The following is a 24,960-nucleotide window of genomic DNA, read 5'->3' as shown; positions in this document are numbered from 1 at the left end:
GTAATTCATCTCTCGCACACACGCACACACGCACACACGCACACACACACACACACACACACACACACACCACACACACACACACACACACACAGACACACACACACACACACACAGATAGTTTACATCTCAAAACACGCCTTCCCCATAAATAAGGTAATAATAATAAATGCAGCAGATGGACAAATCTACATTAATTAGCATAAAATATTTATAGCATTTGTTGCACAAATCAATGTTTTGTACAGTGTACACAGTACATTCTACCTACCTAACTCATCTGGATACAACTAGAAACTGAACTCTATTGTGTAAGTTGGATTATTAGTAATACTTGAATTGTTTATATATATTTTCTATTTTGTACCTTTATACTCTTATACCTTTATACAGATGGGCTATTGCAATCTTTCTGGGGGTACACAGAAAGATTGATTAAATGAGCCTAGTTCTGGAGTCAGTAACCCAAAGGTTTTAAGCTTTGATCTTTTTTTTGAGGAACAACAGCCAATTGCTTGCTCATTGCTTTAATAGGATTTTCATGTTGCAAAACACACTATTTATAGAGTTGTTTAAAAATGTCAAAGTATGATTTTGTCCAATTACTCGATTAATCAATGAAAAAACTACCTGAATACTGGATTCCAAAAATATTCAATAGTTGCAGCCCTAATTTGTATCGTCTCTCCTTTCATGGAGCTGTTCTCCTGTGGATTGTTGTGTTGGTGTTGTATATAGCACTTTAGGTTTGGTTGGTTGTTCACTACTCACTGTAAATAAAAGCACAATATTTCACTCGGGCCTGGTATTTCTGTATTCCGACCGCACATATTCCCCTCATTTGTTGTCATGTTTTCCAACCCCTAGACGGGGACGTGACGGTGCCAGTTAGCAAAGTCCAGGCAGGATGCAAAGTGCTTTTTACTAAAGAGAAGATTCTGTCTGGCCATTTTACCTTAAAGGCCTGATTGGAAGATTTCTGTCTCTGTAGCTCTGACAGAGTGATCTCTCAATATATTAAAGGTGCAGATAATAAAAGATGACGCCTCATCCACCCAGATGTTCAAAATGAATGCCCTCTGAACACCATCTGCGTTTCTGCTGCGTTTTATAACCACCTTTGATTGCCGTTTCACTGGTGTTTGATTGATGCTATTTAACAGTTGTTGTATAACGTCAATTAGGATTTCATCAGAAATTGACTGCAATAAACATGGAATGCAGTGTTTATTTCACGCCATCTGAACATACAGCTAACTGAACGCTGGTGTGATGCTCCCATGTGGATGCATTGATTTGCTTCAATGAGCAGAGAAACAGTCAGATTACAGTTTGCACTCACCTAAATCCATGAACACCAGACGAACCAAACTGGTTCAGACGTCCATGTGAACAAGGCCTTAATAAAAACCAAAACCTGGACTGTGGAACATGAAGGCTGCATATGCAGGCCCTTTCCTGAATAATATTTTTGAATGTATAAAATGCTGTGTCACTATTCCAATCTGTAGGAAAAATGTGTATTTGTGTATATGAAATAATCACCCAATATCTGAAATGCTTAATTTTATTGAACTCACCTGAGTGAATCACATAATCCAAGTCCTGATTCTCTTCATCCACTGTTACTTCCACTGTTTCAACCCAATTCACAGGTGGGATAATATCTGGCTTTTCTCCAGAATGTGTCCTCTTGTGTTTTTTAAGGTTTGATGCTCGTGCAAAACTCTCCCCACATTGGACACACTGGTAGGGCTTCTCTCCAGTATGTGTCATCTTGTGAGTTATAAGGTGAGATGCTTGTGTAAAACTCTTCCCACATTGTACACACTGGTAGGGCTTCTCTCCAGTATGTGTCCTCTTGTGTCTTTTAAGCAGTGATGCACCTGAAAAACTCTTCCCACATAGTACACACTGGTAGGGCTTCTCTCCAGTATGTATCCTCTTGTGAGTCATAAGGTGTGATGCTTGTGTAAAACTCTTCCCACATTGTAGACACTGGTAGGGCTTCTCTCCAGTATGTGTCCTCTTGTGTATTTTAAAGATTCCTGATTCTGCAAAACTCTTCCCACATTGTACACACTGGTAGGGCTTCTCTCCAGTATGTGTCCTCTTGTGTGTTATAAGGTTTGATACTCGTGAAAAACTCTTCCCACATTGAAGACACTGGTAGGGTTTCTCTCCAGTATGTGTCCTCTTGTGTATTTGAAAGGTTCCTGCTTCTGCAAAACCCTTCCCACATTGAACACACTGGTAGGGCTTCTCTCCAGTATGTGTCCTCTTGTGTCTTTTAAGCAGTGATGCATAGGAAAAACTCTTTTCACATTGTATACACTGGTAGGGTTTCTCTCCAGTATGTGTCCTCTTGTGTATTTTAAGGTTTGCTGCTCGTGCAAAACTCTTCCCACATTGGACACACTGGTACGGTTTTTCTCCAGTATGTGTCCTCTTGTGTATTTTAAGGGTTCCTGCTTGTGCAAAACTCTTCCCACATTGTACACACTGGTAGGGCTTCTCTCCAGTATGTGTCCTCTTGTGAGTTATAAGGTGTGATGCTTGTGTAAAACTCTTCCCACATTGTAAACAACGGTAAGGCTTCTCTTTAGAATAGTTTCTCTGTCGTGTTTCAGGGATCTTCACTTCTCTTAAACTGCTGTCATACTCTTCTTCAGTTTCCTCTTTACATCTCTGATCAGCGAATTTGCTTTCTTGATCTGTAAAAACAACCAATTTAAAGCCATCAAAGACATGTTTGAACCTGATTAATCAAATTACATGACATTTTAAACAGGGGTTTTGTACCCTTGCTGGGGTGATGGAGGGGGCATGAGAGTTTGCCCAACCAATCCACATGTGTTTTGTGGATTTGGAGAAGGCTTATGGACACCCTATGGAGGGCTCTCCAGGAGTATGGGGTGGATGGCCTTTTGTTAAGGGCCATTCAGTCCCTGTACCAGAGAAAGCGTGAGTTTGGTCTGCATAGCCGGCAGTAAGTCGAACCTGTTCCCGGTGAGGTTTGGACTCTGCCAGGGTTGCCCTTTGTCACCGGTTCTGTTCATAACCAATATGGACAGAATTTCTTGGAGCAGCCGTGGTTGTGGAGGGTGTCCAGTTTGGTGGCAGGAGAATCTCATCTCTGCTTTTTGCAGATGATGTGGTCTTCCTAGCTTTATCAGGCTCTGACCTTCAGCTCTTGCTGGGTAGGTTCGCAGCAGAGTGTGAAGGGTGCCGGAATAGGGTGGCTTGCCGACTCCGGGTCGGGAGAGAGGTCCTGCCTTAAGTGGGGAGGTGTTTCGGGCATGTCCTGCTGGCAGGAGGCCCCCAGGTTGACCCAGGACACGCTGGAGAAATTATATATCCAGTCTGGAACGCCTTGCTGGCCTGCCGGAGGAGTTGGTGGAGGTGGCTGGGGAGAGGGCTGTCTAGGATTCCTTACATGGGATGCTGCCCTATACTGACCTTTGCTTTAAATATAGAAGACTCTTCCGCAATCTGAAATAATCTCAGATCATTTCCTTATTGCTTTTAAAATATATCTTAAACACAATAAAATCCACTCCTTTCACTAGACAAACAGACCATTACATCAAGTACAGTGCAGAGGTTTTTTAATACCCTACCAGATTTATCAATGCTGATCAACTCACCGACAGCCCCCGCTGAACTCAACCAAGTAACCAAATGTCTAGAATTAACACATTATTCACCTTAAAAATTTTGATTACTTAAATTTAGATTAAAGGTTATATTACTGCAATGCATTACCGTTTGCTCTAGTACACATCCGGCCCGCGAGAGGGGTTTTTCTATTATTAGAACTGGCCCACAGGTCACTGCACGCCAGCAGCACGGCAGCAGCATCCAGGTACTTTACACGCGCCAACGCACTACATTTCCCACAATTCAACGGTGGCGCTCCGAGCGGGAGGCCACTTCCTTTCATTATTCATCAGCGGGCATTAGCATCACTTCAAAAGTCAACTTTCAGATAGCCTACCCTTAAAAAATGGCAAAACGGAAGGTGGACACTGAGAACCGGACTTTTAAAACAAGGTGGGAGTTGGAGTACATGTTCACGGAGGTAGCTGGAAAACCTGTGTGTCTTTTGTGTGGAGAAAGTGTGGCGGTGATGAAAGAGTTTAATCTGAGACGGCATCATGAGACAAAACACGAGGACAAAGACAAGGATATGGACATGGAACAGAGGCTACAGAAGGTGGAGGAATTAAAACGAGGCCTCAAATCTCGGCAGGCTCTGTTCAGAAAAGCCAAATCACAAAGCGAGGCTGCTGTCAAGGCCAGTTTTATTTTGGCAGAAGAGATCGCTAAATCAGCCTGGCCATTCACTGAGGGGGATTTTGTTAAAAACTGTATGCTAAAAGTTTGTGACGAAGTTTGCCCAGACAAAAGGCAACTCAGGCAAAGTGAGCCTGAGCAGAAACATCATTGCTGAGCGTGTGGACGAGCTGTCCAATTTAAAAGTGATATATTTGTTTTCACACCACATGTGACTTTTCCTTGAAGAAAAAAATGTTTCATGTTAATAGATTTTTGCACTTTATTATTGTATTTCAATTTCAATCCAATTTGTTTTAAAAATATTTCAGTTGAGTGGATTGTAGAAAATTGCTGATATTATTTATTTCTTTGAAGTAAATTTAGGCCATTTTTGCTATTTCCCTGAGAAGTAATACTGATGGTGCCTTGAATAATACCGCTTCATTCATTTAATGTTCCATGTTTTGGGGATTTTTACATAAAGCTTTTGTCCCTGTTGAAAATTAAAATTTACTGACAGAGCCATAAGAATTTAGTTATTTATTTATTTGATCATATAGTAATATATTTTTAGGTTTTCAGACTGTTTAATGGGGATCACTAGACTATATGCGGTCATTTAATTTTTTTTCAATGAACATTCGATCAGTCCAAGCCATTCACTCATGACTCGGCCATGACTTGTTCCTCAATTTTTCATTTGGCCCCCTGTCCATTTCACTTTGACAGCCCTGCTCTAGAAGGTACATGAGTAAACTCCAGCTGTTTTATCTGGCCTTCTGTTAAAGTTCCAGACACAGTGTCAATTATTAAGTCCACTTTATCACACAGTCACCCTGTTAAGAACAGACAGTGTAAAATTCACCCTAGTTAGGCTGTCCTAGTTAGGGTACCGGGCCACTGTAGCACCAATATACCACTATTACCACATATTTCAGTATCAGTTGTTCGATGCCACCGTCTGCCGCTGCTTCTGTTTGTTCTCTCCAAGGCACTGAATCAAGTGCGCAGACCACCAGTAGACTCCAGTGAAGAGACCACCAGATAAATCCTGGTTCCTGGCAACTGCTAAAAGATGACTCAGCATGAAAGGAGGGTCACCACAGCCTCCACCACCATAACAACTAGAGCTTCAGGGATCTTCAAATGGACCAGTAGCATCATAATGGACACGTAATGCACACTATGGCACTGGACTAAAACCTACTCTGCATTGTACCTCCAAACATGGACAGGTATACTACACTTTGGACTTTTCTACCTCTACAACTGTAGGACATTTTCTCTTATTGGACAAATCATCCCCAACCCTGCACTGACACCATTTGCAGGCTCACTCTACCCTGGAAGGGCGCCCCTCTCTGTATCACTCCTTCTCAATGTTTCTTCCTTTCTTTTTTCTCTCTCCTACAGTTTTTTTTGTGTGGAGTTTTTCCTTGTGTGCAGAAGGGTGTTGGGGTGTCAACTGTAGGGCCTGTCAAAGCCCATTGAGACATACTGTATGTAATTTTGGGCTATATAAGAAATAAATGTTGTTGTATCAAATAATTTGGAAAACCTTTTGACTACAGTAGGGCCCTATGATTTCCCAAATGCAGACGGAATCGCAGAATCTAACAAATAAAAGGGAATCCGTTGTAAAACACGAAATTTCATATAATTCACATTTATGGCGCTGCAGCTCACTACATGTTTTTCCAGTTGAGGTGGGACGTTGCACAGCCCATCGTAATGTAAATGCGCGGTCAGCTGTGGCGAAGAGGCTGTCAGTTCCGAATGAAAACAAATCAGATGATTTAAAACGTGATTTTATTATGTTCCGGTTACTTTACTTTACTTTACTTGGCAGATGCTTTAATCCAAAGCGAATTACAAGAGGCGGTGGAGAGAGTTGAGAAGAGACGTGACATGGGTGTATTTCGGCTGATTGAAGATGAGGGGGGCTGCCATATTTTGGTTTTATGGCGACTGCAGAAGCTCCAGCCAGGAGAGAAGTTACAATAGTCGAGTTTAGAGATGACCATTGCCTGGACGAGGAGCTGCGTAGCCTGTTGTGTAAAATAGTAATCACAGTCTCTGCTGGATTATCTGCGGCTGTGGGCAGCAAGTTCTCAGTAGTTGCATCCATAACCTCAAAGTGAGCAAAAATATTGTTGCTAGATGTAATGATGCTAGAGCATCATTGCTGCTATTGATTATGTCTGTAGTATATTTGTAGTTAGTGTTTAACATCTGTGGGTCTCCCTTGTTATTCATGGTTTACTGATAGTAAAAGATCTGCTTATCCACAGCAACACAGTCAATACAGTTCTTTATATGAACAGAACTCCACTCACCTGAATATTCTTCATCATCCAACTCTTTCTTCACATCAATTCCTGCTGGTTCTAGTATTTCACCACAGATAAGAGATGTGATGGAATCTGGCGATATTTCTGGTTTAACATCTATGACAAAAAAACAGAGAAAATGACAATTACAGCCCATCACCTCATAATGATTTATTTTCAAAATGTGGTTGTGGGTTTTGAAAAGTGGGTTGGACAAAGCGTTGAAAATGTGTCTGCATTAAAAGTGTGCAGTGGTACAATAATTGGAAATGGCAATATACTGTGAACATTTTCATTGTACTGTGCTTTAAGAAACCAACAGTAAAATGATTTTAAAATGTGTATACAGCTGTCAAATACACTACTAAAGCACAGGGCACCAGTGCCGAATTTGCCAATCTTGTTCTCTGGCAAATGCCTAACATGCAGCAGGGTGTTGGGCTGTGAGCACTACCCCCACCGATGGACGTCAGGCCCTCATACCACCCTAATGAAGTCTGTTTCTGACCGTTTGAGCAGACACATGCACTTTTGTGGCCTGCTGGAGGTCATTTTGAAAGGCTCTGGCAGTGCTCCTCCTGGTCCTCCTTGCACAAAGGCAGAGATAGTGTTGCTGCTCCTGGGTGTTGGTGTTGAAATTAATCGTATATTTATTAATATAATAAATCAACCCATCGAATTCGGTACAAGACCTGTCTTCCCACGCAGCAGCCCACACTCCTTGCTGATGCGGTGGACTTATTGGCTTCAAAATTGTATTAATGTGAGCAGCATGACTACTTTAGCAAAGCATTTTAAACATAATCACCCCATATTTAAGGTGTAGTGGTATCCTAGTGGTTAAGGAAGCGGCTCCGTAATCAGAATGTTGCCGCTTCGAATCACCATCTGACAAGGTGCAACTGACGAAAGTGAAGTGATTGTCATTGTGAAACACCGTAGCGCAGCACATGGCTGTCATGGCTGCCCACTGCTCACCATGGGTGATGGTTAAATGCAGAAGACACATCACAATGAAAATCACTTTCACTTTCAAGTTGTTATAATAGGAATATTTTAATTGCCTCGGTCAATACTGTTGAAGTTAGTTAACGTGCATATATTTGTTTTACTTCTGCAAGCGAATAATGCTTTTTTCAGTATGGCTCAAAATGGTTTAAATACATTTCTTTAATTTATTCGTTTTGTTTTTTATCATTTATCAATGTATGTACACTACTCACAATAAGTTAGGGATATTGTTATTTACATGAGTGCTTTTTCCTATTTGCTCTGAATATTAATGAAATAAGTAAAAGTTCCCTTTGATATTACTAACAATGTATGAGAAGAAACACCATTTTCATTAGTTTAATATTTATTACCTCCAAAATTTTGACAATAACTGGGTGTTTCCACCATTTACAGCAATGAGAGCAACATCTCATGTTCCTCACTAGCCTCATGATGTTGTTCTGAGGCGTTCCACTCTTCCACTCTTCCACAAGTGCTACACGCAGTTCTGCCAGGTCACGTGGGGTACGATCATTCAGTCTCTGCTTCAACTGGTCCCAGACGTTCTCTATGGGGTTCAGGTCAGGGGACATTGATGGCCATACCATATGAAGCACTCCAACTCCCTGAAGTCAGGCTGTGACGAGGTGGTGAAGCATTATCATCCATGAACAGAAAGTTGGGTGTGGGTGTGTGCTGGCAGAACTGATGGGTTCTATGATGTCTCTGAGGTAAGAACGTGCAGTGACTGAGCCATGTACAATAACCAAATCTGTTTTGCGCTGAGTGGTGATGTCTGCGCAGATTGTTGCACGTCCTCCACCAAAGCAAACACTGTGGACCATGTTGACCTCAGCGTATCGCTCACTTCGCCTTCTCCAGCAACGCTGACGCGACACTCATCAGTGAACAGCACTTTAGACCACTGCTGCATTGTCCTTGTGCCCACTGTAAACGTTCACGGTGGTGTCTTGGAGTCAGCGGACTCACCTGCAACGGTCACCTGGCATTCAAACCAACGCGGTGGAGTCGGTTGCGAATGGTTTGTCTGGAAGCCCTAGTACCCTCACATCTCATAAAAGGGGCCTGCAGCTTTGTGGCAGTTGCAGAACAATGTCTGAGTGCATAGGTCTTGATGTACTGGTCATCACTGCAGTCTGTCACCCGTGGGGCTCCACTCCTGGGTCTGTCACAGAACTACTGGCAGTGTTCATGTCTTGATGGAAGTCTGCTGATGACACTTTGAGGCACACCAAGTTCACGAGCAACATCTGACTGGCTGCCACCGACCTGAATGTGCGCCATGGCCAGGTGACGCTGCTTGTCCGTTAAGTGACATTGTGTGCTAATGGCTGTTTGAATGATCAATTTGGAATGACTTACTGACAATACCAGCTTTTTATACCCACATAATGTTGAAATGCCACGTTAGGAAAGGTTGTGTCTTGGTATTGGCCCCAATATAAAAAGGCCCATCTGTACATAATGAGACCATTACATGGAAAACACTAAATGAGGTTTGTCTATCACCCCAATACAATTTCCTCCCTATCTGAAAAATGTTTGAAGTGAACAAACACTGTATGTATGACGTCCACTAAGTCTCACACAATATCCCCAACTTACTGTGAGTAGGGTATTTGGTTGTTCATTTCTTTATGTAGTGTATAGATATACAGGTTTTATCAAGAACATTAAAAATATACATATTTATGAATGAAAAACATAAAAAATGTTCCTATGTTCCATATAGAATCGAAATAGTATTCAGAATAGGATAGGCTTGTCACATATTTCATACAAGCCTTTGAATAGCCTACTTAAGACCTGAACCTGAACTGTGGGTCATCCTTAAAGATGGAAGAGCACATGGTCTCTAAAATCCACCAGCTCAATCATCATGTTGTCATGGAGGAGTGGGAGGGGGACTCCAGTGCTGGGAAAGAATGGCGGTCAAACAAAATACTGACAAAAAATGTTGTCCCTGTTGTCCCAAAGAAAATATATGACAAAATGTTCACCAAATGTGTGAGGTGTACTCACTTTTATAAGATATTGTATTTATAAAAGTGCTCTTAATATGAAATTCTCACCACATGTGGAAATAGAATTAAAATTATGAACTAAGGAAGATGCAAAAAGGCCTGGAAAGTCAAGACACCAGATGAAATATATCAGTAATTAGAAATCAATTCTGCCTTAATATTCAGTCACAACAGATTAAAAAGTGACTCATTATAAACATGTCATGATGGGTAAAACCAAAAAACTCAAGACCTTCAGAATCTTGTTGTTTCTAAACACACTGGTGTCAATGGTTACAGAAGAATTTCTAAAGTACTGAAGGTCCCAGTGAGCACAGGTGGGGCCGTAATCTGGAAGTAGAATGAACGTAATTTCATCATAAACCAGCAAAAGCCAGATGATCCCCACAATATTTCAGATAGAGAAAAAAAATAATTATCAGAAGAGACCTGAAATTCCTACTAATATCCAGATCACTAAAAACCCCTCCAATCTTTTTAACTCCACTCACCTAGATATTCTTCATCATCTGACTCTTTCTTCACAACAATTCCTGTTGGTTCCAGTATTTTACCGCAGTTCAGAGATGTGATGGTATCTGGTAATATTTCTGGTTTAACATGTGTGCTGCTCTGGTCTACACTCCTCAGATCAGCAGGTAACAGAGACAGACTGGGATCCATCTTGGGACCTTGGAATGAAGCAGAAGGTTCTTTCAACAATGATCTTATCACCAATAATCATTCTAGAATTATTTTCTGCAGAAAACACAAAATTTGTTTGCAGTTTTCCAATTTGTTTGATTAGCCCATAGGGGAAATATGGACAAAGCAGATTTCTGATATTACATAAAGACACACAGTCACCTTTATAAATGATTCCCAGGAGATTCCTCAGTTGCAGCTAATTTTACAGCGAACACAACCAACTCCAGCTTCTCTCTATTCACATAAAAAGGCTTGTAGCTCATGTGAGCTGCTGCAGTCTTTTACAGACAATCACAGCAGAGTGTTTTCTTATTTAAATGTGATTTGTGATGTTGGAAATGTGTTGGATAAAGAACAGTGAAGAAAAAGTCTCCACATTAAAAGTGTGAATGATCCCAGACATCAGTCTGAATGAGCATTTAGCTGCTAACGTGAAACTACTTTAGCATAACTGTATCTGTTGCTGTTAAACCTGTTCACCAGCCCGCTGGACACAAACTACTTACATTTAAGCTTTTTAAAAACCAATAAAAAGTGTCAGAAGAACATTTTGAAGTCTGACCCGAGTCTGTGTGTAGAGCGAGTTTAAATCAGCCCGCTCCTCCCTCACCAGACCGCCGCTTTAAACAGTCCAAATAACACGCGTTTCTACATTTTATTACATTTTATGTGGAATAAAATTACCTACCAAAACCCCAAATCATAAAAACTCCAAAAACGGATCATTTACGTCAGCAGGGTGACTCGCGCGTGCACTTGTTAGTGTTTTACTTGGTTTTACTGCAGATGTAAAAAGAAGCAGATTCGACACACGGCAGCAGATTCGTCAATTTCAGAAAGCGACTCCAAGTGAGACCGGAAGCTCTGGATAATCATCAAATAAAACGAAACGAAACATTAGTGTTCATTTTATCAATACTATTTGTACATTTCATGTATTAGTTATGCTGTCAGTTATGCTTTTCTTTTTAATAGGTTAAGTTTTATTGTAATACTGAATTCAACATACTTACAAATTTAAAATTAATTTAATAATGATTCACATGATTAATCTGAGCCTCCTTCACAAATTTGTTTTAAACAGTACAAAAAAAGCTTTAAGCTTATTTTTAATAATGGAACAGTCTTCTTCAAAAAATTGTTCAACTTGGTTCAATAAAATAATGTAGTTTAGTCACAAATGATGGAGAAACAGAGGTTTTAGTTTAGTTTTGAGGTCAGGTTGGAACTTTCTAATATCCACTTACATATTTAATGCATTTGGCAGATGCCCTTATCAAGAGTGACTTACAATGTGCTTTCATGTTACCATCAATGAAGTAATCAGTTCTGGTTCACTAGGACCCAAACTGTCATGCATGGTTATAATCAGCAGATCGGACACAAGGACGAACGCGTACTAGACATCTTTAATGCAATGCATATCTCTGTAGAACAAATGTATCTCTGTAGAACAACTTAACATCTGATTACGGATGCCTAGTAAACGCAAACATGACGTCTCCCCCTTTTGAAGATATCTTTATCTACATATTCCCAAACACACAAATCTATTCAATGAACACTTAACAGCATCAAACAACATCTCATTTTATTTCACTCTTGTATTTTTTTTACATAAGTCAGACTATAATTATTCTCTAAAAAGTAAGTTCTTAAGTTGCTGTTTGAAAATACTCAGTGACTGTGCTGTTCTGACGTTAATTTCACCACCTAGGGGCCAAGACAGAGAAGAGTCTGGACAAGTGTCTTCTTCGTACCTGCAGTGTGGAGGGACCTAGCGAGCTGTACTGGAGGGTCGGAGTGTGCAAGGTGCAGCACGAGATATAATAAGGGGTCTGAGGTAGGATGGGGCTATCCCATGTTTGGCTTTGTAGGCCAGAATGAGTATTTTGAATCTGATGGGGGCTCCAGTTCTGAGAGTGATGGTGGCTGAGACATGTCCGCCCATCCTTACTGCCTGTGGTCTCCCAGTTAGGAAGAGTCCCAGGTGTTCCAGCTTTGTGGTGAGTGTGGAAGGGATTATCGTGTTAAATGCTGAACTGTAGTCGATGAAAAGCATTTTAACATAATTTCCCTTCCGAATGTCCATGTGGGTGAGAGCTGTGTGGAGGAGATGTGAAGTGAAGTGATCGTCACATGTGATACACAGCAGCACAGCACACGGTGCACACAGTGAAATTTGTCCTGCATTTATCCCATCACCCTGAGTGAGCAGTGGGCAGCCATGACAGGCGCCCGGGGAGCAGTGTGTGGGGACGGTGCTTTGCTCAGTGGCACCTCAGTGGCACCTTGGCAGATCGGGATTCGAACCAGCAACCTTCTGATTACTGGGCCGCTTCCTTAACCGCAAGGCCACCACTGCCCCGAGCTGGCATCATCATGTGAGCTGGCATCATCTGTACATCGGTTGGGACGGTAGGCAAACTGTAGTGGGTCGAGTGTGTCCGTTAGTGAAGAAATAATGAAGTCTCTGACCAGCCGTTCAAAGCGGTGAGGGGTGCAGGATGGGTTTTTTTTGGGACCAGAAAAATTATGGACTCCTTGAAGCATGTGGGGATCACCAACTAAGAGAAAGAGAGGTTGAATATCTCTGTGAACACAGGTGCTAGCTGGTCTGTGTAGGCTCTGAGCATGATTCTACCTGAGATGCCATCTGGTCCTGCTGCTTTCCTGATATTAACTCTCTTGTGCTCGGGGATGATGAACACGTTCTCGGTGCTGGCAGTGCCTACCCGGCGTCTTTAGCTTCAGCTTCGAAGCGAGCATAGAATTTGTTCAGCTCGTCTGACAGAGACACATCCGCGTTTGTCATACCGGATGTTGGTGCTTTAAAGTCCGTTATTGTCCTTAGTCCCTGCCACAGGCTCCTAGAGTCACTCTGTTCGAGTTGTGACTCTAGTTTCTTCCCGTAGCGCTGCTTCGCCTCCTTCATGGCTTTCCTGTCATTGTGTGACGCAGTCTTATATGGTTTCTGATTGGGAAATGATCCTTTTCTGCACAGTATCATCCGTTAGTTTCCCAATAAACACGTTTCCATAAACACGTTGATGTCCTCGGATGTGGATCAGAGGGAGGAAAAGAAAGCATGAGTTGTGTGTTGTCGGTATAGCAGTGGTAGGATAACCCATGTGAGGAAGTGACCTCACCAGGTGATCTTGTGTAGAGGGAGGAGAGGACCAAGTACTGAGCCCTAAGGGACACCAATGCAGAGTCTCAATTGTTAACACCCACAAAGTTGATGCCACCCTGACCCCCACACCATTTTAGGACACCTTGATGAAATAAAAACAGAAACAGGCTGTACGTCAGGTGCTACATGAAGAATGTCATGCTTTTGCGTATATTGATAAGGACATAGGCTGCATACCTACTCTGAAAATGCACATCACCCTGCATAATAACACACCGGTTCACAATGCCTCTACACCAAGAGGTGAAAGATTATTTACAAGATCTGCTGAAACGTCCAGCAATGTAGTAGCTTAGTGGGTAACACACTCGTCTATGAACCAGAAGACCCAAGTTCAAATCCCACTTACTACCATTGTGTCCCTGAGCAAGACACTTATCCCTGAGTGTCTCCGGGTGGGACTATCCCTGTAACTACTGATTGTAAGTCGCTCTGGATAAGGGTGTCTGATAAATGCTGTAAATGTAGACGCAAGATCACCCTATTCTTCTCCAATCGTCTGTGTCAGGTAAAGGTCTAGTGACTACTGAACAGGAAATCTGTACCAGACAGGTACCCAATCCCCAGAATTCCAGACATGCTAGACGCCCTCCAGTTCTTGGTTTTCAGTCCTCAATCAAGGCAAGGCATATCATCAAGGATTCCTGGACCCAGAGATTCGCCCTCTCACAGCTTTCATTACGCCCTGAAGACTCAGCGCAGTTCCAAAGGACCATGGAAGACTATCTTGAGAGGTCTATCTGTCATCCATACTTTGATGACAACCCGGTCCACTCTCCTTCCTTTTCTACTCATGTGAACCACATTTGAGTTGTCCTGCAAAGGTATCAAGAACATGGTGTCAAACTAACACACACAATTGTGATGTCTTCAAACGTCAAGTGCATTTTCTAGGGCTGATGGTGTCTCAAGAGGGGTATACAATTGATCCAGCCAAGATAGCTCCTGTTCAAGCACTCCAAGACTGATCACCAAATATAGTGGGAGAGCTGAGCAGGATCATGGGGTTCCTTTCCTATTACAGGGCCTACATCCCACACTTCTCAAAAACAGCTAAGCCCCTATATCAGCTGCTGACCCGTCCAAAAGCCGGTGCTTCTCCACAAAGGCCAGCAGTCATGAAAGGAAGGAAGGTCAGTGGAAAACATGGGGGGCGACCACCACCAAACGCATCTGCAGGACACAGAGCCATCAGAGTGTTTTAGATGGGTTAGCTGATAGCCACCTATTTTAAGTTACCCTGACTTTCTCAGAACCATTCACACTTCACTGCCATGCCTCACAAGAAGGCCTAGGGTCAGTATTATGTCAGAAAGGTGATGGGTTAAAAGCATTTCGGACACATTTTGTTGTGTGCACCATGTGGTGTGCTGTGTTTCACACTGACAATTACTTCTGTTCACAGATGACATAACATATTGGGGCTCGTCACCAACATCTGGTGGATTTGTGTCAGAGCAACAACTTGATGCTCTATGTATGCAAGACAAAAGAGATGGTTCTCAACTTCAGGAAGAAACTGACTGTTCCCACCCCACTGCACATCAACGGATCTGCTGTTGAGAGTTCCTGGGTGTGCACATGACAGACAACTTTTCCTGGAGCCGCAACACCACCTCCACCACCAAGAAAGCCCAGCAACATCTGCACCTCCTCAAACAGGCCAACCTCCCTCCTCCCATCCAGCATCGTTCTACCACGCATTCACTGAGCAGAAGGCCCTGTAGCGGATCGTGAAGGCAGCAGAGCGCATCATTGGGGCTCCACTTCTACCCATCTCTCAGCTCTACAAAAAACATCTTATCTGTCGAGCTCGCAACATCGGGAAGGACTCTCACCACCCCTCACACACACTGTTCACCCTCCTGATCTCATGCAAATGGCTCCACAGCATTAGAACTGTACCTGCCACACACTGCAAGAGCTTCTTCCTCAAATCAGTCAGAGCTCTCAATTCACTGCCATCATCAAAAGTCTTTTAAACTCAACAATAATACACTTCCACCCTAAGCACCCCCATTACATTCTACTTATTTAGTACATTTGTGCTACTTTTGAATATGTTTGTCTTGTCTTGTGTGTCTTATTTGAAATATCCCACATATACTTAAACTACTCCACTGCACAAAACATCTAACATGATGTTGTCCTGTTTGTCATTGTTTAATGTAAGAAAGCGTTACAGTATTTTTATGCATATTATGTTTAGTTTTAGTCAAATTTTCTTTTGTAAATTCATGTGTAATGTACAATATTTGTATATATGCAAAACAGACCATTAGCTTGGACGCACCTTCTCATTCAATGTTTTTCTTTATTTTCATGTCCATTTACGTTGGTAGATTCTCACTGAAGGCATCAAAACTATGAATGAACACATGTGGAGTTATGTACTTAACAAAAAAAAAGGCGAAATAACTAAAACATGTTTTATATTCTAATTTCTTTGCTCTGATTCCTGCTTTGCACACTCTTGCCATTCTCTCGATGAGCTTCAAGATGTCGTCACCTGAAATGCTCCTCCAACAGTCTTGAAGGAGTTCCCAGAGGTGTTTAGCACTTTTTGGCCCTTTTGGCTTCACTCTGCAGTCCAGCTCACCCCAAGCCTTCTCGATTGGGTTCAGGTCCGGTGACTGTGGAGGCCTGGTCTCTCCACATAACTCCACATGACCGACCGTCATGGCTTCCAAACGTGTGAAGCATTGCAGTTGATTGGATGATTGTTTGTCCCTGGGTCTAGAAACAGAGACGCAAAATGGACATGAGCCATGCCAAAGACGATGAGTGTTTTATACATTAATCAGAAAAAACCCACAAGTTCGGAAGGTACGTATTCTCTGCTGGCTGTATGTGTAGACGAGGTCCTGTCATGTTCACCTTCCTGCGTGAAAACGCAGTTTCAATTTTAGATTTCAAATTTAGATTCAAACAAATACATTCAGATTCAGTTTGTGCAATTTAGATTCACAAATTTCAGCCCATTCAGGTGACAAAGAACATGCAAAACGGTCACAATGGGAGGACAGGAGGGACAAGTGCACAACTTAATCATTCCTTCATCTATGCAGAAGACAAACATAAAGAATTAAAACCACTCTCTATGTTGCTATAATCAACAGGAATATTTAACACATTTTTGTAATAATAATAACCACAGTAGTTTTTATCATTATTATTTAATACAGGAGCGACTGATGAATAATTCTCCACCAGAGGTTACAGATCAGGTCTTTGTAATGAAAGCGGAGCATTTTAATCCATTAGAACAAAAGCATCTACTTATCTCACATTCTCACCCTCCCATCATCTCACTGATACAGGATATCCCCTGTTCACACACACACACACACACACACACACACACACACACTAACACACAGAATAACTTTTAAAGCAGAAACCTTATTTTAATGATTTATGTTCTAAAATAATTTCTAGTTAAAGAAAAAAAATGTGAAAGGATTCATTTTCCAGAGAGTGGAAACTATTCCACTTTTCAAACAAAACGTTAACAATTTATTTTCCCTGCTAAAATAAAACTAACCGTCACGTTGTCACAGATATTTTAGACATGATTTTTAATATTATTACCATGTAACCTCGGTTACATGGATAGTCCCCCTGTGAGACCAACACCACCAGCCTGAACCACTAGATCCAGGGTTGGATGCATCCATGCTTTCATGTTGATTACATCACATGACCCAACCAACAGAATGTTAAATTATTTTTTATCATTTCTCCAATCTTCAGTTGTCAAGTTTCGGTGAGCTTGTGCAACTTGTAGCCTCAGTTTCTTGTTCTCAGCTGACAGGAGTAGCACCCAGTGTGGTCTTCTGCTGCTATTTTTGTCCACACAACTGCTGCTAACTGGATCTTTTCTCTTTTTTAGTCTCTGTAAACCCTACAGATAGTTGTGCATGACAGTAGATCACCAGTTTCTAAAAAATAAACTTCCCTAAATAAACTAAAACTAAAATAATAAAATAAAATAATAATCTAAATAATAAAATAAAACTTTAAATAAAATAAATCTAAATAAACTAATACAAAAGCCATAATACACAAACATTAACCTTCTTCCTACAGACAAAACCATAAATTATATGGTATTCCCCTTCCCCATATAATTCATGGTTTTGTCTGTAGGAAGGCAGTGTCATAATTTATGGAAGCCCCCTTCCCATGGCCCTCAGCCAGCCCACCCCACCTCCCCAGTTCGCACCTTTGACAGACCCCCAACACTCTCAGCGTTGTTGGAATGTTGGCTACACCTGTGGCGAACTCTGAAGTCTCACCGTGTAGAAGGTTAATGTTTGTGTAATATGGCTTAGGCCTTTTCACAGTCTCACAGAATTTTGCTGCTTAAATTGTATGATTTCCCAGTATTGATACAATATCACTATGTTAAATATTACAGAGGTGGCAGTGGTGGCCTAGCGGTTAAGGAAGCGGCCACTGAGGTGCCACTGAGAAAAGCACTGTCCCCACACACTGCTCCCCGGGCGCCTGTCATGGCTGCCCACTGCTCACTCAGGTTAAATGCAGAGGACAAATTTCACTGTGTGCACCGTGTGCTGTGCTGCTGTGTATCACATGTGACGATCACTTCACTTCACTTTGAAACACTACATGTGAAGCGTTACTTTCCTGCATATCTCTAAACACCTGCTGATTCAATCTTACAAACTGAAAAAAGTGGAGTTGATATGGAACCATGTTGTCTTTCAAAGATTAATAGAATAAGGGAGGGGACACTTGGGGTCAGGCATAATTGTTTTAAAATCAGGTACAAATGTCAAAGCTTAAACATTCCAAAATTTCCCACAAGCTCCTGCCAGTCTTTACTGATTCCAGTCAGCAGAACGTTCTCAACATAGGAACTCAAACAGGACGGTTGGAAAACTGCGGGTGGTGTAGACAAGCAAGTGGGTAAAATACAGTAATCTGCAAAATTTGACTTTTGAATCTTTGATAAGCCTCAAAATTAGTGGTTTTGTCTGAGTCTCATGTTTTATACTTCAGTATAGGAGTTCTGAAAAACCCATAAATCTGTAGATATTTTGACACTTTTTACTAGTACTCTATAGCCACCCAGCAGACAGACATGTACCAATTTTTCATACATCTGAATAGTATTATTACTATTCTCATCATAATTTATTCGGCTTCCAATACCCCTGTGAGCTCCCAGGTGATGCTGATGGTCCAGTAGAGGCCATAACTCCGGATGTGCAGGGCCTTCATTGCCCAGCCCCAAAATTGGCCAAACGCAAAGATGTCAAAGTGGCTCAGAATTCACTCATATGTGATCATATGACAGTTAATCGCACGTTCCTGTCAAAAAGACGAAAAAGTCACAAAAAAACAACAACTCATGAGCTGGACTATGTTTCCCCAGTTCACAGCATTAGAATGGGTGGGTCACTGGGAGACACTTTTGTTGACTGAGGGGCATAGTGATTAGGTAAGAACAAGAACAAGAAATTGAGGCTACAAGTTGCACAAGCTCACCACAACTAGACTGAAGATGGATTGATTATCTGCTAACATGGGTGGTGGAGGCCTTGTTCCTGCAAATGAGGAGCGGTCACAAGCTGTAGATTTTTTTTCTGAAAAAGAACATTGAAAACTTTTGTTCATGTTCATAAATATATTAACAGACATCCTATTGGTATGTCTGCTGTTAGCACCTTGGAACCTTTTTGAAGAAAAACAGAAGGTGTTAAAAACATTGTGTAATTCTCCATCTGCTTATTCATTATCTCTCCGTGCGTGGTTCAACTAATCGAAATTATAGTTTGTTACCGTTTGTGTGGAATATCATCTGAAAACCATAAATGAAAAACTCTTTGGCTTGTTCATGGTACAACATGACGATTAGTTTTATTTTTAAAAATAGATCATTAAAATAAAGTTTTTGCTGTAAAAGTTAGTCTGTGTGTGTGTCTGTGTGAACAGGGGATGTCCTGTGTCAGTGAGATGATTGGAGGGGGAGAATATGAGAGGAAACAGGGAAAGGAGGTATCAATCATCAATCAAATGCATTACCTCAAATCATTTACATTTACATTTACAGCATTTATCAGACGCCCTTATCCAGAGCGACAGGTCATTAATCATTTTTTGACATAAAGTGTATGTTTACACTACTATTGTACTACCATTGTGTCCCTGGGCAAGACACTTAACCCTGAGTGTTCCTGTAACTACTGGTTGTAAGTTACTCTGGCTTAGGGCATCTGATAAATGCCACAACTGTAAATGAAAAGCCAAAAATTGTTCCCAAAATTGCTTTGGTGGTGGCATATTTAAGTCCTAATGGATCACAGCCTCTTTCTCCAAGGAAGTGTTTCAAAAATTCCAAGACTGGGAGGAATCATGGACAATCTTTCCTGCCCATGTCAGAGAGCTGTTCAGGTCTTGGAGAGAAGACAGAGTTCAGCAATTCACCTTCTCAGCTTTGTCAATTCACCTTCTCAGTCTGCCTTTGTCCTTGACCGTGATGGAGGAATAGAATAGAATAGAAGTGTGTACATCATGGTCTTCTACAGATTGATTTGTGAAGCTGCAGCTGTTGGTTTTCAGCTATAAGAGAGGAAGAGAAAGAAAGTCACTGAGGCTTCTGAGCCTTGAGTTTTTGGGGACATTGAGGATGGTGGGAAGCAGGCTGGCACATGACATGTCACCAGCAAATAGATGGAGGCCCTGCTACTGGTCCTGTGGAACCCTTTGAAATATACATTGTTCCCAGGTATTTCAGCCCAGGGGTAGGGGTTCACTGCATTTCCCCAACACCTCCATGGAGGACTGTGTTATGTTCATGACAACAACTCCAGACTACAATCCAATGTACAGTCGTGGCCAAAAGTTTTGAGAATGACAAATAATTGGTTTTGAGAATGACTGGTTTTCGAAAAGTTTGCTTCTTTAATGTTTTTAGATATTTTTGTCAATGGTTTCTGTGGTATTAGCCTAGTGGGTAACACACTCGCCTATGAACCAGAAGACCCGGGTTCGAATCCCACTTACTACCATTGTGTCCCTGAGCAAGACACTTAACCCTAAGTTGCTCCAGGGGGGGACTGTCCCTGTAACTACTGATTGTAAGTCGCTCTGGATAAGGGCGTCTGATAAATGCTGTAAATGTAAATGTAAATGGTATATTGAAGTATAAACAATAATTTTATAAGTTTCTAGGACTTATTGACAATTACATCAAGTTTATGCAAAGAGTCAATTTTTTCAGTGTTGGCCCTTTTTTTCAAGACCTTGGCCATTTGCCCAGGCATGCTGTCAATCAACAAAGTCCGGGGAGTTTCCTTAGTTATCTTAGTTATCACTTTGGTCTTATTGAAACTGTGCTCCATTATGCTGGAAAGAAACTGTTCTTTACTGGACTGTTCTAGGATGGTTCGGAGAAGTAGCTGTCGGAGGATGTTTTGGTAGCATTCTTTATTCATGGCTGTGTTCTTAAGCAGAATTGTGAGTGAGCCCACTCCCTTGGATAGGAAGAAGCCCCACACATGAATGGTCTCAGGAGGCTTTACTGTTGGCATGAGACAGGACTGATGCTGGCGCTCACCTGGAAAAAAATTTCCAGATGTCCCAAATAATCGGAAAGGGGCTTCATCAGAGAAAATGACTTTACCCCAGTCCTCAGCAGTCCAATCCCAGTAGGTTTTGCATAATATCAGTCTGTCCTTGATGTTTTTCTTGGAGATAAGTGGCTTCTTTTTGACATCAGGCCATCCTCCAAACTTTCTCGCCTCACTGTGCGTGCAGATGCCCTCAAACCTGCCTGCTGCCATTCCTGAGCAAGCTCTGCATTGGTGGCACCCAGATCTAGTAACTGAATCACCTTTTGGAGACGGCCCTGGTGCTTGCTGGACTTTCTTGGGCGCCCTGAAGCCTTCTTCACAACACTAGAACCTCTCTGGGGCAGTGGTGACCTACAGGATGCGGCCCCGTAATCGGATCCTGGTGGCCCCTTTTTCGGAAGGTTGTTGGTTCGAATCTTGATCCGCCAAGGTGCCACTGAGGTGCCACTGAGCAAAGTACTGTCCTCATACACTGCTCCCAGCCACATAATGCTCCTGACAGTGTGTGGCCTACTTTTCCCGCAAAACGAGCTATAGACTAAGAGGGAAGGGAAACATGCGGGTTTAAAATATAATTACCTACAGCTTACCTCCGTTTCACCTCGTCAGCATCCATTTTCGCATCTCTCTTGCAAAAATTCAAACCAAGAAAGATTTCATTTAAAAAAATAATGTTACCAATCACCAAAACAAATTTAACAGCAGTGACTCATACAGAAAAGAAAAGGTACTATAGAGATTTGTGTTTGCTGACCGAGCCAAGCCGACCCGAGCCTTACTAAAATGATAGAAATTGCATTTAAACCTGGCCAGACCCGGGCCAAAATTTACAGTCTATATAGAATACAGAGATATGGTTATCCTCTTGGGTGGGCTATTTTTTTATACGTTTAATTTTTACAGATAATCATGACCAGGCCCAGGGGTCACAAAAGTCACAAAAAGAAAAGAAAGAAAACCCAACTACACCACCTAGCCGAGGAGAATGTCCACTAGGAACCTCCCCTACAAACCTCACAAACTGTCACGTCCATGCGGGAATGACGCGGCGGGTGAACGGAGAGGAGGACGAGGAGTGACGAGGAACGAAGAATGAAGGACGCTTTCACCTGACATCACGGAACAGGGGTTTAATTGGTGAATCACAGGACAGGGGAGACATCCGAGACTAAGACACTGGTGAACATAGAACATAACTTCAAAGACCTGACAGCGGACAGAAACGAACAGGGCAGCTTTATACAATTAACACAGGTGAAAACGATTAGGGAACATTACACAGGACAACAATGAAACTCCGGTCCGGATCCTGGACCGGAGTAACCCCCATTTCGGACCGGATCCTGACAGAATCCCCCCTCCTATGGCACGACACCTGGCGGGCCAGAAGAAGCGGTCCATGAAGGAGGGAGGATAGTCCAAAACACAGTCTTAAATGGTCCGAGTGGACAGGAGGAATCGAACGGAATCGAATCGAGTGAACCAGGATAGAAAAGATGAGCAGAGATGAATGATTAATGAATGAATGAATGAATGAATGGTCCGGTATTCACGATGGACGAGCGGCGGTTCTCCGGCGCAGATGGCTTCAGGCCAGTGAGGTACCGGCACCTCGTCCGCCATCCGCATGCGTCCGCCGCTCCCTGTCAGTCTCCGGCTCGCCCCGCTGAATGGCCGCTCCTCACCTTCAACGCCGCCAGACATGGGACTGAGAGGCAGGGGTCGGGACCCTGCTGAACATGAAGCCATGGAAGGCCAGGGACAAGGAAGCTGGCGGCGTCCTCCCGGCGAGTCGCGGCTCCTCCGATCTCAGCGGGGCTGCGTCAGGTGGCGTCCAAATGTGGGTCAGGTCTTTCTGTCACGTCCATGCGGGAATGACGCGGCGGGTGAACGTAGAGGAGGACGAGGAGTGACGAGGAACGAAGAATGAAGGACGCTTTCACCTGACATCACGGAACAGGGGTTTAATTGGTGAATCACAGGACAGGGGAGACATCCGAGACTAAGACACTGGTGAACATAGAACATAACTTCAAAGACCTGACAGCGGACAGAAACGAACAGGGCAGCTTTATACAATTAACACAGGTGAAAACGATTAGGGAACATTACACAGGACAACAATGAAACTCCGGTCCGGATCCTGGACCGGAGTAACCCCCATTTCGGACCGGATCCTGACACAAACCAATAAGAGCAAAATGGAAGGTTAACAATGCACATTTCATAACATAACCAGGATACAACACTTTCCAGTTCTACTCCAAAGGAAAGGGTCCCGTCCCCCCACAATCCAGCCAGGCAAGCGGACAGAAAAAGGGGCCACCAGGATCCATGTGTTGCTCACACACACAATAAACTCCTTGAGCATTAACACCAAACCAAGTGTAGAAATTACCTCTATGGTTAGTGCAGAATAAGGCGGAACCCACAACCACAAGATGCCCCGCCTCCGTGGGGATCCTCATCGGACTTACTTTAAAAATTAGTGCTAAAAGAAACTACAACGATAACCTCAAAATATAACAATGTGGCTTTGATGAACTCCCTCTTCCACTTACTATACAAAAGACTGATATACACTACAGTACACATATGGCATATTACACATGGTTATCTTAGCCCAGACTAGACATTCAGCAAAACTAACGAAACATGAACTTCCACGGTCCACATTGGTTGGTTATAAGTCATCAGAAGTATTGTCAGTTTCATAAATAGCAGGCAACTGTTTGAATGTGACATTTGGATGAGGACTAATGAGTAATTTGTCACAGAAATGTGACGAGGACCAGCTCACCAAACCAGAGTTGCACAACAACTGATGGGCTGGTCCAGCCAGGCTTGCTAAATTTGTCATGCTGGAACTGCAGCATTGTTTTTTATTCATCCTGGTCTTGAGACACTGCTGGTACCTTCCATAAATTAGATTTTATCACTTTTGGTCCTGTTATATATTTTTTAACCACATTGTATGTTTGTGGGCCTTTTGCAGCCTGCGCAAATTATGACCCTTGACACAGTTACAGTCTAAACTTTATATGCCCTTTCAATGAGATACGCTCACATGTCGGTATGGGAAGAACCGAGATAAGTCTAGCAAGGCCCATCAAGGCTTCAGAAATTTTGGGGAGGTTCGGAAGGCCCTGAAGAAGGCCCGAGTGTCACATCTGGGTGGACAATGCTTAATAGTAGACTGTTTATGGACTTTGCCAGCTCGAAAGATACTGGCCAGGCCTCAGCAGCCAGGAACCGAGTTATGATGACATATGTGCGATTACATCCACTGAACTCACACACATAAAACTTAGGTTTTACTATGGGTCTAACTTTGTGTATGCGTGAAGGAGCACAGAAAAATAAGATATTTGTTGGAAACTTATATAACTTTATAGCACTATACATATGTTACATTCTATAAACTGAAGTTATAGAAATGTGTTATGAAATGATCATTGTTGTATGCCTAAGCACACACACACGCACAGAGGAGACAAGGTCTGTCCTTGAGGCCTCCCTTAGCTGGTGTCTCCCTTAGCGGACTTCACACGGATCCTGGGAGTGAAGCCCCACAATTGCCATAGTCTTTTGGGTCTTCTTGATGTTTTTTATGGCCACTAGGCTACTACAACCCTGACACTCCCACAATAGCCGGAGGAAAGTCGCACCGACGCTGACCTGTGAGCAGACAAGGCCATGTGTCGCGGTGTTGTGCCTTCCTAAGAAGCCCGCGTTATCGGGAACATCACAGACGAGCGTGAGGATCCACTTCCCTTATTCTGCACTTTTATTCTGCACTTCACGAAGGTGCAGCTGAAGTCGAGTGGATCGTG

General features: G+C 42.6%; 1 protein-coding gene across 1 annotated transcript in view; it reads right to left on the bottom strand.

Annotated features, from left to right (window-relative positions):
- LOC114783393 (zinc finger protein 208-like) overlaps nt 1-10,192 on the bottom strand; it is a gene marked incomplete at its 5' end in the record, with an annotated part of 43,786 nt that extends 33,594 nt beyond the window's left edge. Inside the window, 3 exons of the mRNA XM_028968866.1 lie at nt 1,581-2,714; nt 6,615-6,725; nt 10,138-10,192. Coding sequence (XP_028824699.1) covers nt 1,581-2,714; nt 6,615-6,725; nt 10,138-10,192 — 1,300 coding nt within the window. The remainder of the gene's footprint in view (nt 1-1,580; nt 2,715-6,614; nt 6,726-10,137) is intronic.
- Nucleotides 10,193-24,960: the final 14,768 nt, after the last annotated feature.

This window comes from Denticeps clupeoides, unplaced genomic scaffold (assembly GCF_900700375.1).
Source record: "Denticeps clupeoides unplaced genomic scaffold, fDenClu1.1, whole genome shotgun sequence".
NCBI classification, from domain to species: Eukaryota; Metazoa; Chordata; class Actinopteri; order Clupeiformes; family Denticipitidae; genus Denticeps; species Denticeps clupeoides.
Note: the sequence above shows the minus strand (reverse complement) of the source record. Positions and strands in the feature narration are given on the sequence as shown.